This window comes from Apteryx mantelli, chromosome 3 (genome assembly GCF_036417845.1).
Source record: "Apteryx mantelli isolate bAptMan1 chromosome 3, bAptMan1.hap1, whole genome shotgun sequence".
NCBI classification, from domain to species: domain Eukaryota; kingdom Metazoa; phylum Chordata; class Aves; order Apterygiformes; family Apterygidae; genus Apteryx; species Apteryx mantelli.
Genome location: NC_089980.1, coordinates 71,913,164 through 71,936,110, shown reverse-complemented (window position 1 = coordinate 71,936,110; position 22,947 = coordinate 71,913,164). Strand labels below are relative to the sequence as shown.

Below are 22,947 nucleotides of genomic sequence, written 5' to 3'. Positions count from 1 at the left end.
CATTTGTAAAATGAGGCAAGTTAAAATATGTTGCCATACTATTCAGCATGTTGCGAAGGGTCACACTGGCAGCCTAATGTAATGGCAGTAGGATGTGCCATAGCAACTGGTATATATTTCCTCCTGCTTTTTTATTAGTTACTACACATGGCAAATTACTGTTCTGTTAATCATGCTATGCAATAACACTGAGATACTTCTTTTGCCTTCTCCCTCCAAATTTTACAGTTAACTCAGCATAATTGCAACCCCATAGTCGTCAGTTAAAAAAAATACTGCTTTTTAATGGTTTGCTTCTAACTCTTGGCATTGACTGTTATTGTGAAGTAAATCTACATTCAGGCAGCAAAATGCCCCTCCCTCTTTTTGCAAAGCCTCCTTATGCTCTGCGAGCTGGTGCATTTAAGTCTTTGTACTTACACCATTGCTTTTTTAAATGCTAGTTCAAAAGTTATGGTACCACTGACTTTAAAATTTGAGTGTTTGCAGGAACAGAGTAATTGTGACTAAACACTATAACCAAACGTAAGTGAAGCAGTAGGAATTGTGAGCTCGCCACACTTCAGAGTCGTGTTCTGTATTAAATTTTGATTAGTGTCTCTTCTGTGTTTGCTCTTTTTATTAAGTTTGTTTTATTTTACTTGTCAATGAGGCTCCATTACTGGAATGTCCAGAACTTGCTATCCTGAAGGATCCAGTCCTTGAGCTTTTGAGAATTTCCACAATAGTAGACTTGTAGTCAAATTAGGGTTTGATTCTTAGAGTAGCTCTAGATATTCTATCAGTACTGATGGCAGATCTTAGATACTTAAGTATCATTATTAATGCATGTTTCAGGTGCAAAGACAGAAAATTGATAAATGGGCTCTGTTTAAAAAGGAGAGCACTGCTATTACTGAGTGTTCTTGGAGGGTGGATTTTGCTGGAACATTATCTTTAAAGCTACAAAGCGAGGAAGTTAAGTTTTTGAGATGATGACACATGTTGGCATGCTTGAACTTCAAAGCTTTGTTGAATACAAAACAATGAACTGCAAAGTTTAATATTTTGAAATAAGCTCAGGCAAAAGGAATATGGAAGTAAAACTAGGGCTTGGCTATCATTAATTGAAGAGTTAAGGCAATTAATGCAGTACAATGTGTTAAAGGTCAAGTAAAGGTACAATACTTGGTTGTAAATGTTAGTGTATAGTCATTATTAAGAGAGAACAGTTTGTCCGTTTAGTTTTATAGAAGGATGATGCCATAAAATTCTGTCTCGTACTCACTTCCTGTCTTATTTCAAGGGACACTGTGCACCTGTCATTATACTTCCTAATCTTTTATAACCTCCTTAAACTGCGTCTCCAGAGCTAACAAAATACCTTTTTCCTGTCTGCATTATATGTAAATAACATTCATGAAAGAGGTTTCCTTTGGTTGATTGGCTTGGTTTGGTTTCAGAAATTGCAGAGCAAGGCAATTGTAAAACTCTGCTGTTTCCATTAAGTGGCTAGAGTTTTAGATGTTGTTTCCAAATATTGCTGATGACTGCAGAATCATGACAGAAAATAAAGTAAGTTCCTTCACAAGAAGCAAGTTCTGTTAAGACTAAGAAAGTGCTCTTGTTCTTATAATAACCAGAATAACTTGCTGATGTTGATTTTTAGAAATGAGAAGTCATAAATCTGTTTTCAGAATTCCTCTTTCAGTGAAGAATTGAATGATTCTCCTGGTATGTGAGAGCTGAAGCTTTTCAGTATTGCATAGTTAAATGTGATATATGTTTAAGAAAGTTTCAAAATGCTTTATGTCTCATTTCTGTTATTTGTTTACTCTACATCTTAATGAACAGATTTCCAGATATTGATGTGATGTTTTTAACATGTCTACTAAACAGGTGTCTGTATTTAAAACATATTTCACATTTTCAAGCCCAACTTAGTCAAACCTTTCATAGTGTCCTTGCTAAAGAGAGAATACTTTCTGTTTTATTTTCTCAAGCAGTCTTACTTAGTGAGAAAGATGCAATCAGTTCTTTATTTCTGATTTGATAATTGTGATGATAGTGTTTTCTTGCTTTTGGTAAAGGAGGAAGACACAAAAGAGAAGTGGGGCACACAGTGAACATCCTTAAAAATTAAATGCATACAACTTGATCAGAATAAAATTCCTAACTTTGAAATCCATTAGTCTATAGAATATTATTCTTTAGGGAAGTGGTATAAAAAGCTGAAAGACTTTAAAAAAGCACTGGAATATGTAGGGAGAATTTTTATATAGAGATAGTGATAGAGGTGGATGTTAGCTTTACTAGTTTCTTGCTTTTTTTCTGTTATTTTATAAGTATGAATGAGACCAAGGCCCTAATCCAAATCCTGTTCACTGAACCCAATTAAAGACTGTCATTTACTTCAGTATGGCTTTGTGCAAATCTTAAAGGAAGATTGTCAATATTCAGACATAATATTTTTGTATTACATGACAAAGGACATCAAAAGTAGCTAGAGGTAGAAAAAGAGTAAATCAGAGAAAAGGCTGAGAATTCTTTCTTTCTTTTGAGTGTGTATTTACGTGGAAGTATTGCCAAGGACTGTTTGGGAACAGGGGTATTTAAGATGTCAGTCCTGAAACTTGCCTGTGTTTATAGTTTCAGTTGATTGCAGTGGGAGTTTTTGACTAGAGCTGTTAGAGAACTAGATGGAAGTTAGAAGAATTAATCACATATCCCAGACTAGCAAAAATAAAAGGTTCAGATATAGTCGCACAAAGATCAGTTATTGTAAGTTTAATGCAAGAAGGAGACACGTGTATTTAATACAAGACATTGCTGTTTGCATTCATGATCTTTTCATTTTTGCTGGCATGAAAAGGAGAACTACACCAACAAACCAGAGATAGAAATTAGTGATACAAGAGTGACAGAATTAGTGATTCGAGTTATTGGTGCTGTATCACTTCAAAATTACAATGAATGGCTTGTTAGAGAATATAGAGCAAGAAACAGCACTACACTTGTCAGAGTAACACTAAATGGCCAAAATATACACGCTTTTCCCCTCCAGTAGATGTTACTTTGTCATATGATACATTACCTTACTCTGTTCTTAGCAATGCAAATTAGAGAAGTAATTTCTGACCTCACTTTCACCTGTGTAGCCTCACTAGTTCTAAGAAGTCTCTAAATAGAAGAGATGAAAGCTTCAATGAATAAAGAGGCTCTAACTTCTTTCCAGTCTCTTGGCCCTCCCATTAATAGTGTACAAGAAAATACCTGATATCATTATTCAGAACATCCTTTCAGTTTGCTCTGGGCATAATTGATTGAATAATAAGTGTTAACACTGAATATGTTGTTATCCTTGGAGGGTAAAAGTGAGATTGAATTACCATGAAGGGGCAGAAGAGAATACTGAAATAGATACTGACAGCATCTGGTTTTGGTAGCTTCTTGAAAGGACCGAGAAAATACTAAGGTACTGAAGTGTAAGTGGCCCAAATCATATTGAAATAGATACTTCGAAGACTATTGTGAGGGACAGATCATAAAAGAGATTCAAAGGCGCTCTTAGAAATGGTGCTTGAGCCAATATTTCCTAGCATGTCTAGAAAACCTTGGTATTGCTATATAATAGTGAATTCCAGTGCAAAGTAATTGCCCATAATTTTTTTATCTTGTTCATCACCAGCAAACAGAATTTTAAATGGTCTCAGCCTCTAGTAGAGAGGATCCAAGTCATTAACAGCAAATTTTCCAGGATAGCTAGTAGGCCCAAAATGCAGCCTGTAAACACACAAAGCTTAAAGAATATCTTTGACTAGCAGTATAATAAATCCCCTACCTTTTGCGTTCTGAAGGCCTTCATAAGAGTAAAGAATGATGCTTATTCAGAATACTAAAAGTAGTAGCCAGGAAATGCATTCCAGTATTGCAGCCCAGGAGTGAAAACTTACAACTGAACTGCAGTCCTGTAAGCAGTGAAAGGTACTGAATACATCATGGGTCAAATGGAAACTGCTTTGAATATTATTTTGCTGTTGGGCCTATGCTGGATTTGTTGGGTAAAGCACCCAGTCAAGAGGCAATATTTTATACTTTCACTGTGCAAAATACTCTGTTATCCAGAAATTTCATCCCAACAATTTATTTAGTCCATATGCAGATATAGAAGAAATTTATATCTTGTATGCATGTGTATATCTGGGTTTTACTAGGAACATGACCCCCAGATATAGCATTATTGTACCCAGTGTCTGTGCAGTCTGGTGGGATCTCAGATTCCTACAAACCACTCTTTACTAAAAGTTTGTCAGCTGCTTTCCCGCTAGTGTTTGAATAGCTTCCCAGGCAAGTACAGCAATTGCTTGCACAAATGACACCTAAGAAATTATTTAGTCAGTCAGCTCCTCAGCTTGTATAGGCTGCTATAGTTCTGTTGAAGCTAACAGAGCTTATGGATCTACTCTGGTTGGGGATATGACCCAGTTAGTAATGATGCAGCAACTGAAAAGCGAAGAGCCAGCACCCAGAACTTTTTGCTGGAGTGGGCAAAAATACAACATTTTGGGTGACCATTCTTCTAGTAAAGCTCAGCCTGATTTGTGACTGAGTGGTGGGTGATATGTGGATCTCAGTTCAAAAACATTATGTTGCATGCAGCAAACTCATGAAAAACTCCCCTGTTCCCACACAGGCCCTTCCCTAACCTAATCTTCTGTCTACTTACATGTATTTTAGTCTGTGCGCCTGTTGTACTAGCCTGTATAGCTACTGACTAATACTTTTAAAACCAGCATATCTAAACTGAGCTTTCAAAAATTCCTGCTAAGGCCAAAACTAGCGAGTCAATTCTGTTATTTTTATAAGATTATCACAGGAATGCCAATGAAAATATTCTTAAGTTACAATGGGTGTAACACAGGATTTTCACATTACCCCCTCCCTCTGGGGGAAATCCATAACTTTGTCTACAATGTGAACTCTGCTCAAATGGGTCAGGGCAGATTTACCCAGTCAGTGTGTTTGTTTCCACTTCCATTTTCATTGGCACACAACCAAACAACTAAGGGGAAACAGGCAGTGCAGGGCCCCCACCCTGGCTCTGAACATATTTTCTTCTATTGTAGCTGGTTCCCTCAATTTCCCAGATCAATCAGAATCTACTAGACTCACTGCTGTGATAAAGTCAATTGCTGTCAGGAGATAGCATATCGTGTGCTAGACGGATCAAGAGTGGTCAAAGCTTTTAGTGGCAGTGATAACCCAGCAGAAATAAACACCTACTGAATTCCAGAGTAAAATAGGGGACAGGGACAGTACAGAATATCTGGAAACACATTGAATTTCTAATGGTCTCCATATTGTGCAAATATACTTCTCTGAGAGCATGAAGAACATCAACTCTGATCGTTCTAGGGCTATAGTAATATTTTGGAGACTGGTCATATAACAAAGGAGGATAATATCAATACTTGGATGATTCCATTTGAGAACTGGTTAGGATGCTAGCCTTTAGAGACTGTGAGATCAGTTCCCTAAAATGTCCGGTCTGAAGCCTCAACAGCTTTTGAATGAACTGAGCACCCTAAACAGCACGCCTAAATCAGTATGAAATTACAGTACATTTCTGTCCCTTACAAAAATGATTGAGAGTCACACTGTGGTTTATGTATTTCTTTGTGAATAAATAAATAATAAAAAATCTCTAAAGGCATGGCCATATTATATAGTTGTTTCATCAGCAAGTGTAGATCAACTTGTTCTATCTTGGTTTACTGGAAGTCTGCTGCTGGTTTACCTCTGTTCATGGTAAATGCTTCCTGAGTCAGTAATTTACTATTCTCACTTCTGCTTTTCTAAGCTTAACCTCAAATTTGAAAATGAAGCTTTGCTCTTCCTGATTTTTAGTGCATTATTACTCCTACTGACTTCAAGCAGACCCTGGCAGATAATTTTGATTATCGTGTTTGAAACAGGATGTACTAGCACCTGTTTTCTCTTGACTTATTTCTAGTGTTTGTAGCACCAAAACTAGTATGTAAGAACTGTTGTATTGGCTCACACATAAGATAGCCTAGTGCTCCGTCTCTAATGGTTAGTTTCCCTTTCCTACACATACATTGGCCACCTCTAGTGTAGTAAATGAGACATGCCCAAGACCATTCTCTGGTGCTGAGTGCTGAATTAACTCAGTGTCCCACATTCCTACTATAAAAAGCAGGGTAGCTGTATTCAAGTTGCATGTTGGGAATGGTCCCTGGCCTGTGCTAGCTGCTGAACCACGTCCAGGAACTGTTTGGACAAATGCTAGCTGGGCTGGCCAAAGTCATGCTGCAGGTCATCCTAGCAATTAAACACTACCAACAATAGAGTTCCAGAGTCGGGGACCGTGCTCTGGAGCTGTTTGCTTTACCCATCAACATGTAGCTATTAAGCCTTTTCCCAATCAGAAGTTGTTTGAGATTAGTTTCAAACCTAAGCCATGAGGCTTACAATCCCTCCCAGTTATGTTTCTTCTTTTTAATTATTATATATCTGGAGGTATTCTGAGATATTCTGGATACCCAGAGAAGTGCCTGTTGACTTTCTGAATTGTAAGTTCCCTGCCTTCATCGTTTTCATGTCAGTGAATTCCACAGCCTAACATTGTACCATATGAGAAAATATTTTACCTGTTTTTGATTTGCCACATATAACTTTATTAAGTGCTCTGTTCTTCTCTTACAAAACAGAAGAAAATCTAGTTCCAATTTTATGTGAGGAAAATTTTGATTTTTCAATAATTTAGTAAGCAGTAGGGTTAGAGTATCAGGGAGCAGCAATAATAAAGAAGTAACTTCACAGACAACAGGTACACTTTCATATATGACTGTACATACTAGCAGAATTTCATTATTCTTAGGTGCACCAACTGGTTCAACCATTTAAAGAATATGTTGTAAAACATACTGTATCAGCAAAAGAAGATGCGAGGCAAGTTGATATGGCTGGCCAGGACATAGTACTCTCTCTGTCTCCTGGCTTCAGTGGCCAAAAAAACCCAATCGTTGAATAATTTGTGAGAGCACAATCTTGTCTTTCATCAAATTATAAAAGGCTCTGCCAGGGTTATGTGCTATTTCCAGTCAGGAATATGGAGGCTTTAAATTCTTACTGGGTACAAGGAGTGCTAGGCAGATGATGCAATGGGAATGATGCAGAATGAGAGTCTGAACTGAGGTTTTAATAGTGCTTAAAATAGTACTTTTTCTTACAAATCAACAAAAAAAAGCCACACTTCCAAACTAAGAATAGTACAGAGAAATGCAAGATTCTTGCCAATTCCAGCTTTATTATATGCATGTGTGCAAAATGTATTTGGTTATATGTGGTGCAGTTTTAAGTAGGATACTGTAAAGCTTTACTCATAAAAAGTTTATGAGATTTTTCTCTCTTGAATTATGCTGAATGTGTTGCTGATGAGTCTATGCAGGTGGTTTCACACAAGCTGGTAGCATGTTTTTATCCTGCTGGGGATTCTATCTATGCCACACCTGTTAATATGAATAGATATTTTAGGAATGTTTTAGAGAGCTATTCAAATTGTTTTGGGACTCATTTTTGATGACTCATACTACACTGCCAGGTATTGTAGTATTCAGGAGTTTAACTGTTCAATAGTTGGAGAAACTTTAAAAAACCCAAAGGTGAGCTAAAATATCTGTCTCCACACAGAAATTTTCCAGCTTCAAAGTCTGCTACTGATGCCTTTGCAGAGCTGGAAGTTCATATCAGATCCCACTAGTAAAGGATGATGGGACAGGTTTGAACCCTACCCAGAGGAATATGATCCTGTTTTTCAGTGGGAAGGGCAGGGAATAAGAAACTTTGACGTTGTGACATTTTTAGAAAACCCATCACTGGATTAGAATCGAACATTGCCTTTCCTGGACTTTGCCTTTCCTGGACTTTAGGCAGAAAGTAATTTGGGAAGAAAATTCACAGATTGAAGGGAAATATTTCTGTGACAGTTTGATTTTAAACCCCTCAAATTAATTCAGTCATCAGCTTGAGTATCTAGAATATGCCCTGTGTGCTGGGAAGGAAAGGAAGGAAGAATATGGATTAGGGCGTGGACACTAGGCCAGATGTAAAAATGTTTCATGGGAATTATTTTGTCATATGGTCACCAGCTCTTTATAAGCAATGTGTGTGTCAGAGAGTAGATGTCTCCCTCTCTCTCTGCATGGATGTTTGCATATATTGGTCTAGTTGTTACTCCTTTCCATAAGAGGAAAAGGAAATGATCACAACTAGAGAGAATGAGACTAGAGAGAATAGCATGGTGGTCTTCACCGCTCAGATTTAGGCAATGCCTCCTCTGATTTCGTACGCCAGCAGCTGCAGAGTCATGCCTGCCTCCTATTCTGTTTGTCAGACCTCTTTGAGGTGAACACATGACCTCAAAGCTTCAAATGCAGGATGCAAATGCACCACTATGCAGGAATGGACTTTAAGAGTTTCCTGAATTTTAAGTCCATGCTTAAATCCAGATGATATGAGTGAGATTTTAAGACAAGCTCAAGTATTTTATCAATTTAAGGCTATGCACACGGTAGAAATGCTGAGGTATTATTATTACAATCAAGGGTTAGGTACATTCATACACAATCACAATCATATTTCCAACCAGCAGAGTTCAGCCCTGTCTAATCTTATTGGCAGGCGCAAATATTTGTGCACACCAGGAAAATAATCTCATTTCCCTTTTAGTTTTTGCAGAGATGATCATTTTATATTGCTTTTGTCCTTTTTTTTAAAGAGTTCATTAAAATATAATTTGGATGCTTAAATAGCTAGGATTAGGACTGTCTGTTTAATTTGAGGATTACAACACATGCTAACATTGAATTATATGTTGTGTATAGTAATTTTTATAAGAGCCAGTGTAATGTAGCAAAATGAGTATCTTTTGGGGAGATAAACAGCTTTTACAGTTTGGGAAGTAAGTAAAGAAGTAGAAATGAACTTGCCACAGCTCCTCATTTGCAGTTCCTCAAACAGAACTTTATCACATTGTGGGCTGTGCAGAGAGCAGACAATATGGTTTAAAGTGTTCAGAGGCTTCACTGTGTGCCATGTTTAATTAACAAGTTTAATGTTTTGTATTAAAAATGGTATAGGTCAAATCTTACAACTGACAGTGAGTAAATAGAGCGTTCCTTTATGTCCAGAAGGAATGACTTGTGGCAGCTCTTTGCAACCAATATATTCACAGTTTCCATATAGATATTTATGTACGACACGTCCCCTTAACCTCTGAAATGATTTTTTAAAGAGAAGAAATGCAAGCAGGGATGGGGCTGGCTACTGCTGAGACCTTTGCTATACTATAGCTGTTCTGGGTTTAGTGTTTGTGTCTTGTGTTGAAATAACACAGGTTTGTTTGTTCTGTAGCTGTTCCAGCCCACCCACATTTTGGTGGTTTGGCCCTTCCTCTTGCTTGTCTGCAGGTGTGTCCATTACTGACCTCATTCACCCATCTATTTCGAGTCGTAAATACGTTTGACCTAATGTTTGGCCATATCTCTGTAGATTCTGCCTAAAGCCCCTGTGTTATGGGATCCTTGAAATAGAAAGAAGAAAATGACAAGCATTTTATTACTTATAACAAGGCAAGACTTCTTCTTGCCCAGTGTCCGTCAAAACAGGTATTTTTCACACTGTCACTATGAACGATTGTAAGGTTTCACTTCTGTTTTAGGCTTTGCCACACGCTTGCTGTGTGTATAAGTGGCTAAGTCACTTGACCTCAGTATGCTTTTCTCTTACTTAGTCCAAAATGACAGTACTTTTAAGCACTTCCTTTTTTAATGTATGCAGAGTGCTTAAAGGTTCTCAGATGTCTACATAAAAGCAAATTATTAGTAAATCTGTATTGCTATTTTTATATCTAAAACATTAAGTACTGTAGCTAAGATTTTCTGAAGCATTCAGGGTTGGCATAGTTCTGTTAGACAGGGAAGGTTTTATTGTTCACTGGTATAAGAACAGAGTTAACATAAATTGTTGTTCTTCTTTTTTTTTTTAATCTATCCCACAATTGCATAAATTTATTCCAGAATATTTTCATATGAAAGCTGTCTCATCTACATGGAGAAGCAGAGTTAAACATCATCTCTAAATGAAATCTTGTAGTTTTCTATCTTACTTTTACCAGGGAGCCTTTCAATGGATTGTTTAAAACTACTGAGAATGCTAATTCAACCAACACAGGCTCTTATTAGCATCCTGTGCCACTGCCTACACTTTATGTAGTCATTTACACTTCTGTCCAGTAGAAAATGCCGCACAGAAGACCAGTTGAATGCTACAGTCAATGGGTGGAAGAAAAAAATCCCTATGCAAGGTGTAATTTAGTGTGAAAATAAACCAGATAATATATGAATTACAAGAACAGACACTGACATTTCTCCCTAGAGAGTTTTCTTTAGAATGTTTTATTCTGATCCTAACCTTGACAAACTTTATGCCTTTGGGGCTGAAATAGGCAGTGTCCCAAGCTTGATTGCTTTTGCTGTTTTAAAAAAATTCTTGGCCAAACAAAATTTGCTGTCCAGCAATTTTTCAAGGTTGGATAAGAGTAAAAGGGAAAACAGGTGGAGAGGTAGAAGTTGAAAGTCTTGTCTGAGAGGTAAGTGCAGAAAATATAATGGGATGAAAGGTGAGGTATGGGGGAAATGATGACCGTGGAGAGAAGTAAGGAAGAATGAGAACAGGAGTTAGAGGAAAATATGAATATGAGCACAGATTTTGGGAGCAAGTGCTGGAAGGTGGTGGACATATGAGAAGAAATGGAAAAAGAAAAATGCAAATTTATAGGAAGAGGGCATACAGAAGGTTTCCCTGCAAATCTGGAATTCAGCTTTGGTGTTCTGGGTGTCTGTGTGGAGTTCTGGACATTGGAGTGTCTGAATGTGTCTTCAGCTGCCCACAAATGGTTTGTGAAAATCACTTTCACATTGTGTATGTCAGTCCCCACAGATGAACTTACTTAATTGATTCAAGTGGTGGAATTCTGTGCTGTGGCTCTAAAGAGACAAAATCTGTTGATGGGACAAGGTGGACTATTAATTTTGTTCCATGGGATACCGTTTCTATTGTGGTTTTGTGTGTGCTTGTGTCTGTTTGTATGGTACGATTTTTACTTAGTCACATACTGTTTCAGCTAGGCCCTTGTTTTAGGGCCTCAGATGATTCAGAATGGTATGGGAAAGAATAATGTAGGACACACTTTGCAGAAAGTAAAAGGCATATATGTGAAGGTATATATGTGAAATAGACAGGAGAGTAGTAGAAGAGTGGGAATGGTATGCTCTCGTGGTTAGGAAAATTGGCCACCATGAGAATGGGATTCTATCCCTGCCTTTACCAATAAGTTCCTATTAATGATGGCCAAATTGCTTTGACCAAAATTTTCCATTGGCCACTGACTTTGGATTATTTGAATTTTCTACAGTGGGACAGATTGGCAGACTGCTCTCCCAGCTGCAGTTTAAAATCATTGGTAGTGTGCTTTGGACATATAAAATGCTATACAAGTACTAAGTGCTGAGAAAAATCAGTATTCTAATATCAGTATGCTAATTTCTCAGATTGGGAACCCAAAATCCATGGAAAATTTTGCCATTTTTGCACACTGTCTCTGTGCCTAGCTTTCTCTTTACAAAATGGACATGTTAGACAGGAAAAAGCCACTTCCTGAACAGCTGCTGAAGTCAATTAACATTTGTGAATCACTCGGATAACACTGGTGAAAGCTCTAAAACACTCATGAGGAAATTATTAATTTTCCTTTTTAGTATAATGTCATATTAAATTTTTAACAATTCATTTATTAAATGAAGCATGAGTCCTGTAGAAAAAATAATGTGCAGTTATGGAATGAGCACTGTATACCAGGGTATTCACATGGAGAAAACAAATGAATCGCCAGTGAAACTTTCAACTTGAGAAATGTTGACCTTGAGTGCTTGAGTTTACTGTATTGGGAGGGTGTTTATGTTACATTTTTAGCATATTCAGAGGAGAAGGAAAGGTGAAGTTTTTCTTGATAAAATATATTTACAGAAAGATTTTCCTGTCATCTGGGCGATAGCAAAATTCTTGATGAGCAAGTTTTGTCTATGGCAGGGTTCCTGACCAAGAATATCATACCTCAATTTATTCCCATTAAAATCAATAAAATATTTCATATTGCTTGCAGAAATGTTTGTGGTGTGTATTGCAACAAGTATTTGGTATCCACAGTTCAGAACTGCTTTGGGCCAATGGGATTGCAAAATATCTGTCATCTTTGGCTGACAGCCTAAGGTTGCCACAGCAATTTTTCTCGTTAATGAGTAAAATAGGTGGTGTTTATAGAAAAATAACTGTCTCATGAGAAGCTGTGCAAAAAGTTCCATTCAAAACCATTCTGTTTATATATAGTTTTGTTGTTTGTTTTCTTTTCTTTTTACTTACTACTGTGGACATGTGCATGAAAACAGGATATTTCTCCTTCAAATTGCAGTCGCGGACAGAATAGCCACTATGCCAAAATGGAGCCAAGCCACTTCAAAACAGTAAACTACTCTGCTCGCCAAATCTTTCTTCTATGTATGCAAAGTTTATAGCACTTATTTTCCTACCTAAATTTAGGGAGTGTTTTTTTGCATTAGTTCTGTAAAACCAGCAAACCAATATGGATATGATAAAATGATAGTGTAATAGTAAATGTATGAGAAGATGAAATGAGTAAAGTAACAACAGCATAAATAACATTTATGTTTTAGTATTCACAGTGACAGGAGAGATAAAAGTATTTTTGTTATGTGTGCTGATGTTTTTTATTTACACAGCTTAGAAACCACGATAAATACTCAAGAGAGAAATAAATAGAAGAGCTAAGTCTTATTTTGGCTGATGGTAATCAGTAGAATTAGTAAACACAGCCTTCCTTTAAGGGTGGTTGTGGTTTTTGTGATGCCCAAATTTGACTCTTCCAATCCCAGGCTGAATTTAATACTCTACCAATTAAGAAAGATAGACTAGACATTACTTTTACTGATAAACATCATATTTCTTCTGGTAGCTGTAAGTTCAGCAATGTTTTATAATGCCATTAAGATATATTTTAGGGGTCCAGTGCTTACTCGGTGTACATTAGCACCTGTGTTCCTGTATGCATTCACATCACCTGAGGATCCAACCCGAATGGCTTAGTCCTTGGCTCCAGGTCCATCTGGGTGCAGCTGCAGGCTCCTGATTGCCCAGATAGTCGGTGCCATTAATTTCTCTGGCAGGAATGAGCAGGAGAGTGTGTGTGGCTTGCTGCCACATCCTCAGTGCCTGTAGCCCTGGTACTAGAAATACCGAAGGCGGGAGCGGGAATGGGAGAGCGCCACCACAAGAGGCAGCCCACGCTGGAGCCACCTGCCAGCTGCTGGGCCTTCTGGAGGCTCGCTTGCCCTGGGCGAGGAGACCGCAGCAGCTCCAAGTGTGCTTTTCCGCTTCCTCTTCCTCTCAGCCTAGGGTGGTTCCCTGAAAACCGATACGCGTCTGGGCAACATCCCTTGGAAGAAGCCTGTCCTCTGCTTGTACAACTGCAGGATTTATATTCACTGTACTAATAAGTGAATTTTCCCTCTCTGGTTCATAAATGGAACAGCAAGATTTCGGGATAGGTGAACCTAGTCCTCTGATTGTACAGATTTTCAGAGAAATTAGCGTGGACAGGCTTCTGCCTACACTACATGGATCATGTTTTCCAATATCATGAGTGCCACAGCTTCCCAAAGCTACCAGTAAAACTTTAAGACAATCTATTTTTCTTATTTATTTGACTAAATAAGTATTCCACAATTCTGTTCTATTGTATACAGCCAGCATTTGGCTCTGAAAGCCCAATTACTGAATAATCTCTTTATCTCCTTGCAGCCACATGACTTCATGATTTGCTCATAAAAAAATAATAAAAACTCTGCAGAATGTATGTGAGGACTCCCCTCTCGGATGTAAACTGCCTCTTTTTGGACATGCCAGTTCACAGCACAGAAGGGGTCCTGTATAAACTGTAGAAATAGGGTATGATCTGAAGAAATGTGGTGAAGTTGAGAGCACAGCCCAAAGTCCTACAAGTTACCGTGGCAGAACAAAGTTTACTTTCATAAATAAATACCGCTCTGAAAATTAACTTGCCTTAGGTGACAGTTATCTTTTGTGTGAAATAACCTTCCTTGGGGGTTGAGCAGGTGAGAATTGTCCCTCAATATCCCTTCCCTTGCAGGAATTGTTTTATAGACTTCATCCCACACTACAGTCAGGGTCTATTTGCTAAGGCTGAATACCATACAACCATGAGTTAGCTACATCAGGACTGAAACAGCAGAGACATCAAGGGTACTCTGGAGGAGTTTGTTACGTCTATGCCAATTTTATGGCTACTTATTGCATAGTTTGACGCTTGAAAACTTTTTTAGTTGTTTTTAGCTTAGGCAAATAATAATGCATGTTCATATTTTCCCATTCTTTTTCACACTGTTGTAGTGTTTATGCAGGATTGTGGCCCAATGAAATGTTTTCAAAGTAATTCAGCATAGATCTGGGCAGAATTTAGTTTCTTTTGTTATCTTTTGGTCATCTTCAGTTTCCACCAAAAGTGTTTAGTGCTGCTTTGGCATATTGTTACAGATTTTAACAGCAGGCAGATCACAGTAATAATATGCTATAATACATGAAGTAAATATATGATAGAAAAGTAAATATAAAACAAACAAGAAATACAGTCTTGGGGACTAAATGGGCCTGAAATTTGCATGCAGAAGCAATGCTTTGTAGGTGAGCAAAGGAGTATGAGGAATGGGATATGAATTTCTTAGAGTCTTACTGCCACAAATATGTCAGTGGTGCTGAGTCAGCATGGGAAGAGTGCAATAATTTGCTGCTGATTCAAAAACCGGTAGCTCACTGCTACCCTTCTGGGTGATGTGGAGGGTGTTTGCCGGAAATGTTGATGACTAACCTTTAAGAACTCTGGAGAATTCTAGCTACTTTCCGTGGCTCTTCAATTCTTCTGTTGTGCTGTTGCATTCCAGTGGCATTCCACCGAAAACAATGGCATGGCGCAGAGTCACTGTAGTAGTCAGCATCAGTCCAGCAGCCAAAAGATTTAAATGTTACCAGTCATTTTTTTAAAAGTTTCAGTTAAAGAATTCATTTACACTTGAGAATTCAAAAATATTGCTTTTGCATTGTCATTTTTTGCACAACAGGTTAGTATGTATAGCAAATATATATTATATGCACAAATGAATATTTAGCAGTATAGTATACACTCCTTTTGTGAAGGATTTCATCTATAAAATATTATTTTACTGTCTTGTTTCTCCAGCATTTTTGCCTGCTAAAAACCAGACCCTTTTCTTCCTTTCTTCCTCCCATCTCTGTTTATGTTTTTCTGTGTAGAAATAGATTAAGTCATTGTATGGATGATTAATTTCCTGTTAAATTATCTCTCTTCCTGACCTCCAACCTTTCTCTGTTTTTATTGCCAGCTCATGGATGTTACGACTGTAGGGTTGTGCTAACTGACCCCTCTGGAGTTTTCACTTCTCCATGCTTCCCCAATGATTATCCCAACAGCCAAGCATGCAAATGGATCATCCGAGCACCTCATGGATTCATCATACAGCTAACGTTCATCGATTTTGACATTGAAGAAGCGCCAGGCTGTATTTATGATTCACTAACATTAGACAACGGAGAGAGCCCAATGAACCTTTGTGGCATCACTGCCAAAGGATTATCATATAATTCTACTGGAAATGAAATGATTGTGTCTTTTAAAAGTGACTTTAGTATCCAAAAGAAAGGTTTTAATGCCAGCTATATACGAAGTAAGTAAACCTAAAGCATTTCATCCCTCTTACAGCTAAAATGTCCTGTTGGAAGGAAATTTCCGATAAGGATTAGAATGACACTTTCTAAAGGAACCAGAAATGTTCCATGAGAAGGGAAGGGAAGACAGGAGGTGAAGAGACTTCAAGATAAAACAAAAGAGTGTTCTTACATATATTTTTAACTAATTCTTTTCTTGTGGATGAAAATAATTTATTCTGGAATGTGACCTCCTCAAGTGCATTAGAAAAATATTTCATCTGCAAAGATTTTAGGCCTAACAGTGCCTCTTTCTGCAAATTTATGCTGGATGGTTTTGAAGCAGGACACCTCACCTTCATGCCAGCCTACCTGCAGAAGGACATAGAAACATGAAGGAGAGCACCAGAGAGAACTTAAGTCAAGCCAGAAACAAGGCCAGCCCAGACCTCTGGCCCAGTGAAACTCCCTGCAGTGGGGAGAAGTTTATGCAAAAGGCAGAACTTTCTCAGGGCTCCTTCCAGCCTCTAGAATAAACTCTCTCAGGGATGAAGCATCTTTGCAAACTTGCTACCTTTCATTCTTGTTCCTTGACCTTTCTTTCTCTTCCATAAATGCATATCAATGCTTAGATTTTAAAAAGCCTAACAACTACTAAACAAGACACTCTTCTGCCCATGCTTTCTCCTCTGGGAGAAGATGAGACTACAAATAACTGCTAATAACTTGTTGCTTAAGACATTACCAGAAGTTGCTTGGACATGACAGTAAAGAACTGCAATGTAACAGAGAGAGTTAGGATGATTGCTGGCAGGCCCCATATGTTACTCTCCATTCACTCCACTTGAAGTTTATAGTTTACAATTGCATACTCTCAGAAGGCTTCCTTTTTGTTGAAGTCATACACCCTAACTTGGATACTAGTACTGTATTAATCATTTATATTATTTTATCACACTTACATTCTTTTGGTTGATTAAATGCTGTACAAACACAGAACAGGCAGGTTTACAATTACCTCTTTAGCCACAAACACATCTTTCTTATGTAAAAAGTTATTTAAATATTCATTAAACATACAGTATTATTTAAAATAAATAATAAACCCCAGAAATTATAAGACAAAATGAGTCCTGATTATGCAAACAAAATTTGTGTGCAGTTCTGAAAGAAAAATGGAATTACTGTATCAGGGGAGCTAAAAATGTTTCTTTCCATTCAGACCCTTCATTGCTGACATAATGAGTTTAGTAATAATTCTGGGAGCACTGGTTCTTTTCTGGAGGGGAAAGTAAATTTTCTGAAAGGTTTCTTTATTTAAAGATCTCAACTCTTGCTGTACTGTAAAAGTCATAAAATCATGCGGATCATAAGTTGTATCAAATCAGATTATGCAAAATTATTTATTTTGTTATTCCTCTTTGATATCTCATTTTTTGATTATGATTATAAGCAATAAGGTGACTTATAATAGGAATCAAAAGATGCAATATTACCCTCAGATATGTTCAATGAGGGAGGAGGGGGCCATGGATATGATCAGAGAACCATTTGTGTATATATACATATAGGTAATGTATTTTTATGAAAGCAAAGATAAATTACCTCCATGCCAAGTTGATTAGTACCTTACCTTCATGGGTAGAACCACTACTGTTAAATAGTTTGGGAAGATGTTCTTACGTTTTGAATAAGAAGGCTATTATCCAATGTGAGTAAAGGTATCAGTGACCTTCACCAGTGATTTATATTTTAGTGTTTCATATATATATTCATTCAGGCACTCCATGTTAAGGCCCGCTGTTAGGTTATCTAGACTAGGGTTGCTGACTTTTGATTCATTACTACAAATCTTAACTAACATCTTGATTTTGACCTTGGCTGCCAGAAGAGCTGGCTATGTGCGTCTGAAACAAATTATAACCACAGGCCGTATTCTGCTTATTGCCCACAGCTGTGCAATTAAACTGAGTTCAGTAGATAGTCACAGACAAAGATCATGGCAATGTTTAACCTGGCAATGGATACAGAAATGCAGTCTGGTAAAGGGATGATAATGTACTGCTTTCCTTTCATAAAAACTAAGTTATAGAAGTATGTAGACAGGAGAACATCAACACACACAAAAATTATAAGACATCTGTGTGGTGGATGTCAACCCTACAGTCTGTTGTCCTTACTTACAAAGAATTCCCAAACTATCAGAGGGAAATCTACATCCATTCACTTCAGGCAGGTGAAATAGCATAATCCAAGGAGTTTCAAAGCTCCATTGTCAAACGGAAACGATTATTGTTATTGCCAACATCATGCATAGACAAAATCATGAATTTCTCCCAGAGAAGGGGGAACTTTAATCCAGTGTTACACTTACAGTACTCGTACTTTCTTTCATTTCTCAGCAATGATCTTATGTAAATAATAAAATTAAATAGTTGATCCAATTTTTAGTCTGACAAAGTAATACAAATTTGGAATGTTAAGGACTGTTTGAAGACTCATGGCAGTTTGCTATCTAGAAATGGCATTTAAAAAGACATTAGTAGTACAGCTTAATATACAGTATGTACACAGGGCAAAATATATATGGGGAAAGGCAAATATAAATGAGTAAATGAGTTTGGGGAGGGGACTGACTGAGAATAGAACAGCTTTTGTGTGATTGCTAGGTTTTATGTAGCAGTGGTTCCAAGGGAAGGTTCACGTGGTGCTTCCTGTTACCCGTAACAAGTTGGCTGCCCACACAAGCGCTGACTCTCCTGATTGTTACCTGCTGCAATGCAGCAAGAGCGGATAGATGGGCCTTATCTTCAGCTGCAGTGAATGAATGCAACTTTACTAGTCTCAGTGGAATACACCAACTTACACCAGCTGAAGAGCTGGTGTGTTAAATAATTTTCAAGTAATAGTTAAGTGCATACGTAATAGCTCCACTCGCAAGTAGAAGTTACTCAGTCACCAGAAGGAGCGAAAGGAGAGCCAACAGACCTCTGTTCATACAGCAATGCTTGAGACAATGTGTCATGTAAAAATTAGCACACGGATGAGTAGTACTGTCATATCCCAGATTAAAAGCGCAGTTCAGTGCAGTATTAATAAAAACTTTCAAATAGGCATTTGGTGTGTAGACACTTGCCGACCTCATTAACGTTGGTGCCTTTCCTCCAGTAATACTGAAAGGGTGGTTGAAAGCAGAGAAACTAGAAACAGCAGAAGCCACTGCTCAGGGCACTGAACCATGTTGAAAAGCTGTCAAAGGGTGGGAAAGCAGGTTTCCCCACAACTGATTGTAAAATACAGTCTAGCTACTCCTTGTTGGCTTATGTGTAAAGAGGTGTATGTGATGTGAGACAGCGAGCTGAAAGGGAAACAAGTAAGGTGGGGTCTCTAAAAAGAAGCAGAGGCAGACTTCATGTCATCACAGTACTCCCATAAAAGCAGAAGCAGATTTCAGAACAATAAACTGCCTGTTGCTGGTTGCTCCTGCTGCATCCAGGCTGCCAAGACTTTTGTACATTTTTCATGAGGAAATAGCAGTGTGTCCAAAAGAAGCCTTGTTTATTATAGTCCAGTTATCTTCCTAACAAATAGTTTAACATAATCCTGTCTATAGTCTAACCACTTGGATGGTAGACCATGGATATATGTATAGTCTCCCTTAGAGAACAACCAGTTTCTCAAATATTAACATCTGATATTCATCAGAATGATGACTGGCTGTGTAACAGTAATCAGGACAGAAATCTGCTCTTAATATCGATGGCAGGATTCCGGTTTTTTGCACGTGTGCAAAATACTTGTCAGTTTTGTCCTTTTGCTGAATGGGGAAGGTTTCAGTGTTTAAATCTGTTCAGATGAGTGCTGCAAAGTTAAGTGGGCTTGTTCAGGATCAGCGCAGTATTCTCATTGTTTGCTTTTCTCCTTATACTGTTTAAATAGGACCAGGTGTTCCATAACCTTCCTGACCACCCTAACACAGGCTGCATGGTTCTTGTATGAATGAGCTTTCTTCTTTTTCAGCTCCTGAATTCTTATACTTCTGGCACATTTTGGAGCATCTTCCATGTTACATAAAGAACCTTACAGTATAATTAACCCATGAAAAAATGCCCTTGTTTTCAATGGAAAGTTTAACGCATCTTCTATCTATAAACTTATTACAGTATACTTTTGCCCTTGGGAAAGGAAAAACTCTGTGAAGTAAATCCAGTAACTATGAAAGCCCAGTATTTCCCCCTCTTCCCACCCATTTCTCCCCTCTTCCCTCCCCAGTTGCTGGGTTTGCAAATAATGGGCAATGCTTTGTGTTATTTAATTATGTAATATATTGGACCAGTTATTTCCTTGTGTGTATCCAAAGTGGTAGTTTGGAGCTCAGAGTCTTTGCAAACGACTGGCAGAAGGAATACACAATACCGTAGAATATGTGGAATCCTTATAGTGTATACATCTATCCTTTCCTAAACATGGCATGTCAGACACCATTCCCTCATGTATCTCACCTTTTCAGATTTAGGGGATTTTATTTCATTCTGAGAAGAGAGCAGGTATGACAATTACTGTATGTGCCATGGTGTCACTTAAAGATCCCAATGGAGACCAGGCATTTACTGTGGCAGTTGTTCTTCAGGCCTAGCAAAAAACAGTTTCTGTTCCAACATATTTGCTATCACAGAATATGAGAGAGGAAGCAGACATTTACTGGAGATGCAGTCTGCCACAGAATCATGGAGGCAGAAGTAAAGCCAAGGTCTGCTGAGACCTTGTCGCTCTAGACAAGACTTTGTGTCACTGTACCTTTTGATACCATTAATATACTCATGGAGAAAAAGCTGAAGTCGTGATGCTGTTTTCTACGTTTGGTGACTGTCATTTTTGCCAGTACAAATGAGAATAGCAAATAATGATTAGAAATGGAATAATTCTGCCAATGCTTAAATACCTTTACTGCAGTGTATGTTTGCAAGAAGACTAGCCACTTCTAGATACTTGTGCAAAATCCAAAACTGCTCACTTGCAACAGTGAACAGCTTGGATATAAATATTCATGAACACACGATTGCAGTATTCAACCAGAAGGCTGCTGGGGATAAAATGAAAAGATGCCTAATGCTTTGCAGAATCCCATTAGCTGAATTCAGGAACAAAAGGCTTCAGTTTGCCAAGGAATGTAATTGAGGCTTTCTTCTATTGCGATATTTAAAAGATGTAAGGCATGAACTTCATTGGTGTAATGCAGTCATGCAGGCAAGTAATTAAAATAATAGATCATAAAAGCAAGTCAAATTATATATTTCAAATAGCTGGTTTATTGCAGTGCCTAATGCACCCTTACTTGATGAGTGAATATTAATTTTATAAATGCTTTGTTGAATAAAGTGAGCTGAGGCAGATTTGGAAATTAGTAGGTAATATTTCTTAATATTGTTCTAAAGGCAACTTCAGGAATTGTTAGTTATGTATAGCACTGCATTCTCCATGCTATTCAAAAGGATTTCTTTAGTTGAATGCATTCCCAAGCTAAGTTCCCCTCAGTGTGTGCTATTGGTTTATTACAGTGATAAAACCCACCTAATGAATGTTTGATTTAATGATACTTTAGTCCCTGTCATTAAACTTTTGACAGTCTGCCTTTAATTCTATCTGATGAATTTTTTTTAAAAAAGATTTTTGTCTGCTCTTGGTTCTAGTTGCCGTGTCTCTGAGGAATCAGAAAGTCATCATTCCCCAGGTTCCCGACGTTGACACCGTGTCTGTGGCAGATACTGTCTCAGTCCCGGAGCTCAGCCAGTTTACGCTGTGCTTTGAAGCAACCAAGGGAAGCAGCGATGACAATGATGACTGGAAGGTTTTCTCCTACAGCAATGCCTTGTCAGCAGAATTCTTCAGTTTCGGGAAGACCACAAAAGGCCATTTTCTGTCAATCTCAGGCATTGAATGCATACTTGAGAATGCGCTGCCCCGAAATGCAGAGTTTTTCACAGGAATGTTTGAACAGCTCTGTGTTGTAGGGGATAGCTTCTCTGGCAGTATAGGTGTATATGCCAAAAGAATCTATCATACAATATACTGTCCAGGTATCTTTGGCAAAGTTATCCCTGGAAATGGGAGACTGGTGCTGGGTTCTAACAGCAATGAAATAAGCTCTCTAAATGGGGACATTTACAACTTCCGCCTTTGGAATTTCACCATGAATGCGCAAGCACTGGCCAACCTCAGCTGTGATGTGAAAGGAAACATTGTCGACTGGGAAAATGAATTCTGGAGTATTCCAACTTCAGCACTGAAAGCTGAAAACAATTTGAGTTGTGGTGAGTATGTCTTGCCAAATCTTTTTTGCTTATTTTCCCCTCACACTTCTGCATTGTGCTGAAAATATGATATACCAGCTAGGAAAAAGAAAAAGTACCTTTCTTAGACTTTAGCTCTTTAGCTCAACTCTTACCTACACAGAGGCTTTGAAAGGGGATAATGTTGATTCCCAGAAGAAAAAAAAATCCCTGAAGTATATTGAGTTGCTGGTTGAAGTAATTCACAGAAAAAAGTTCTTGCTAAACAGTTGCTTATTAGCATTCTGCTCATATGAAATGAGGGCCACAGGAAAGTTCCTGCTAACCTCAAGTTACTCTACAGTGATCTCTAGAGAAAACTTTTCTTGAACTGATCGTTGAGTGAATGTTTTTGTATCTGCCCTTTGGCCATTTAAGGAGCACCTCTTAACATTGTGCTGTGTACACAGAGAGCCAGTAAAAGCAGCTGCAAAACAATAATGCATACATGATGGAAAACTATGAGGAAGAATTAAATTAGAGGAGGCAGATAGAAAGGAAGAGTTTTAGATCAAAATATTTTTTATCTTCCCATTGACATATTTTCAGCCCTTCTTTAAATTGTTAATTATTGAAGGTTTTTCTTCCTGTGGATTACTCCAGAAGATAAATTCTAATATGTAGTCCAACTTATTCTCATTCCATGATTCAGACACTTGTTGATTCGCAGAAGTGCCCAGGAATAATTTTTATATATGTATGTGTTACATGTAGTTGAAATTTTTCTCCTGGAAATTATTTTCTA

At 37.9% G+C, this 22,947-nt stretch overlaps 1 protein-coding gene across 5 annotated transcripts in view; it reads left to right on the top strand.

Annotated features, from left to right (window-relative positions):
• Nucleotides 1-22,947, top strand: part of ADGRG6 (adhesion G protein-coupled receptor G6) — a 119,878-nt gene that overhangs the window by 29,716 nt on the left and 67,215 nt on the right. For all 5 annotated transcript variants that reach the window (XM_067293639.1, XM_067293636.1, XM_067293637.1 and 2 more), the window contains exons 3-4: nucleotides 15,552-15,893; nucleotides 21,564-22,184. In XM_067293639.1, the coding sequence (XP_067149740.1) occupies nucleotides 15,552-15,893; nucleotides 21,564-22,184 (963 nt within the window). The remainder of the gene's footprint in view (nucleotides 1-15,551; nucleotides 15,894-21,563; nucleotides 22,185-22,947) is intronic.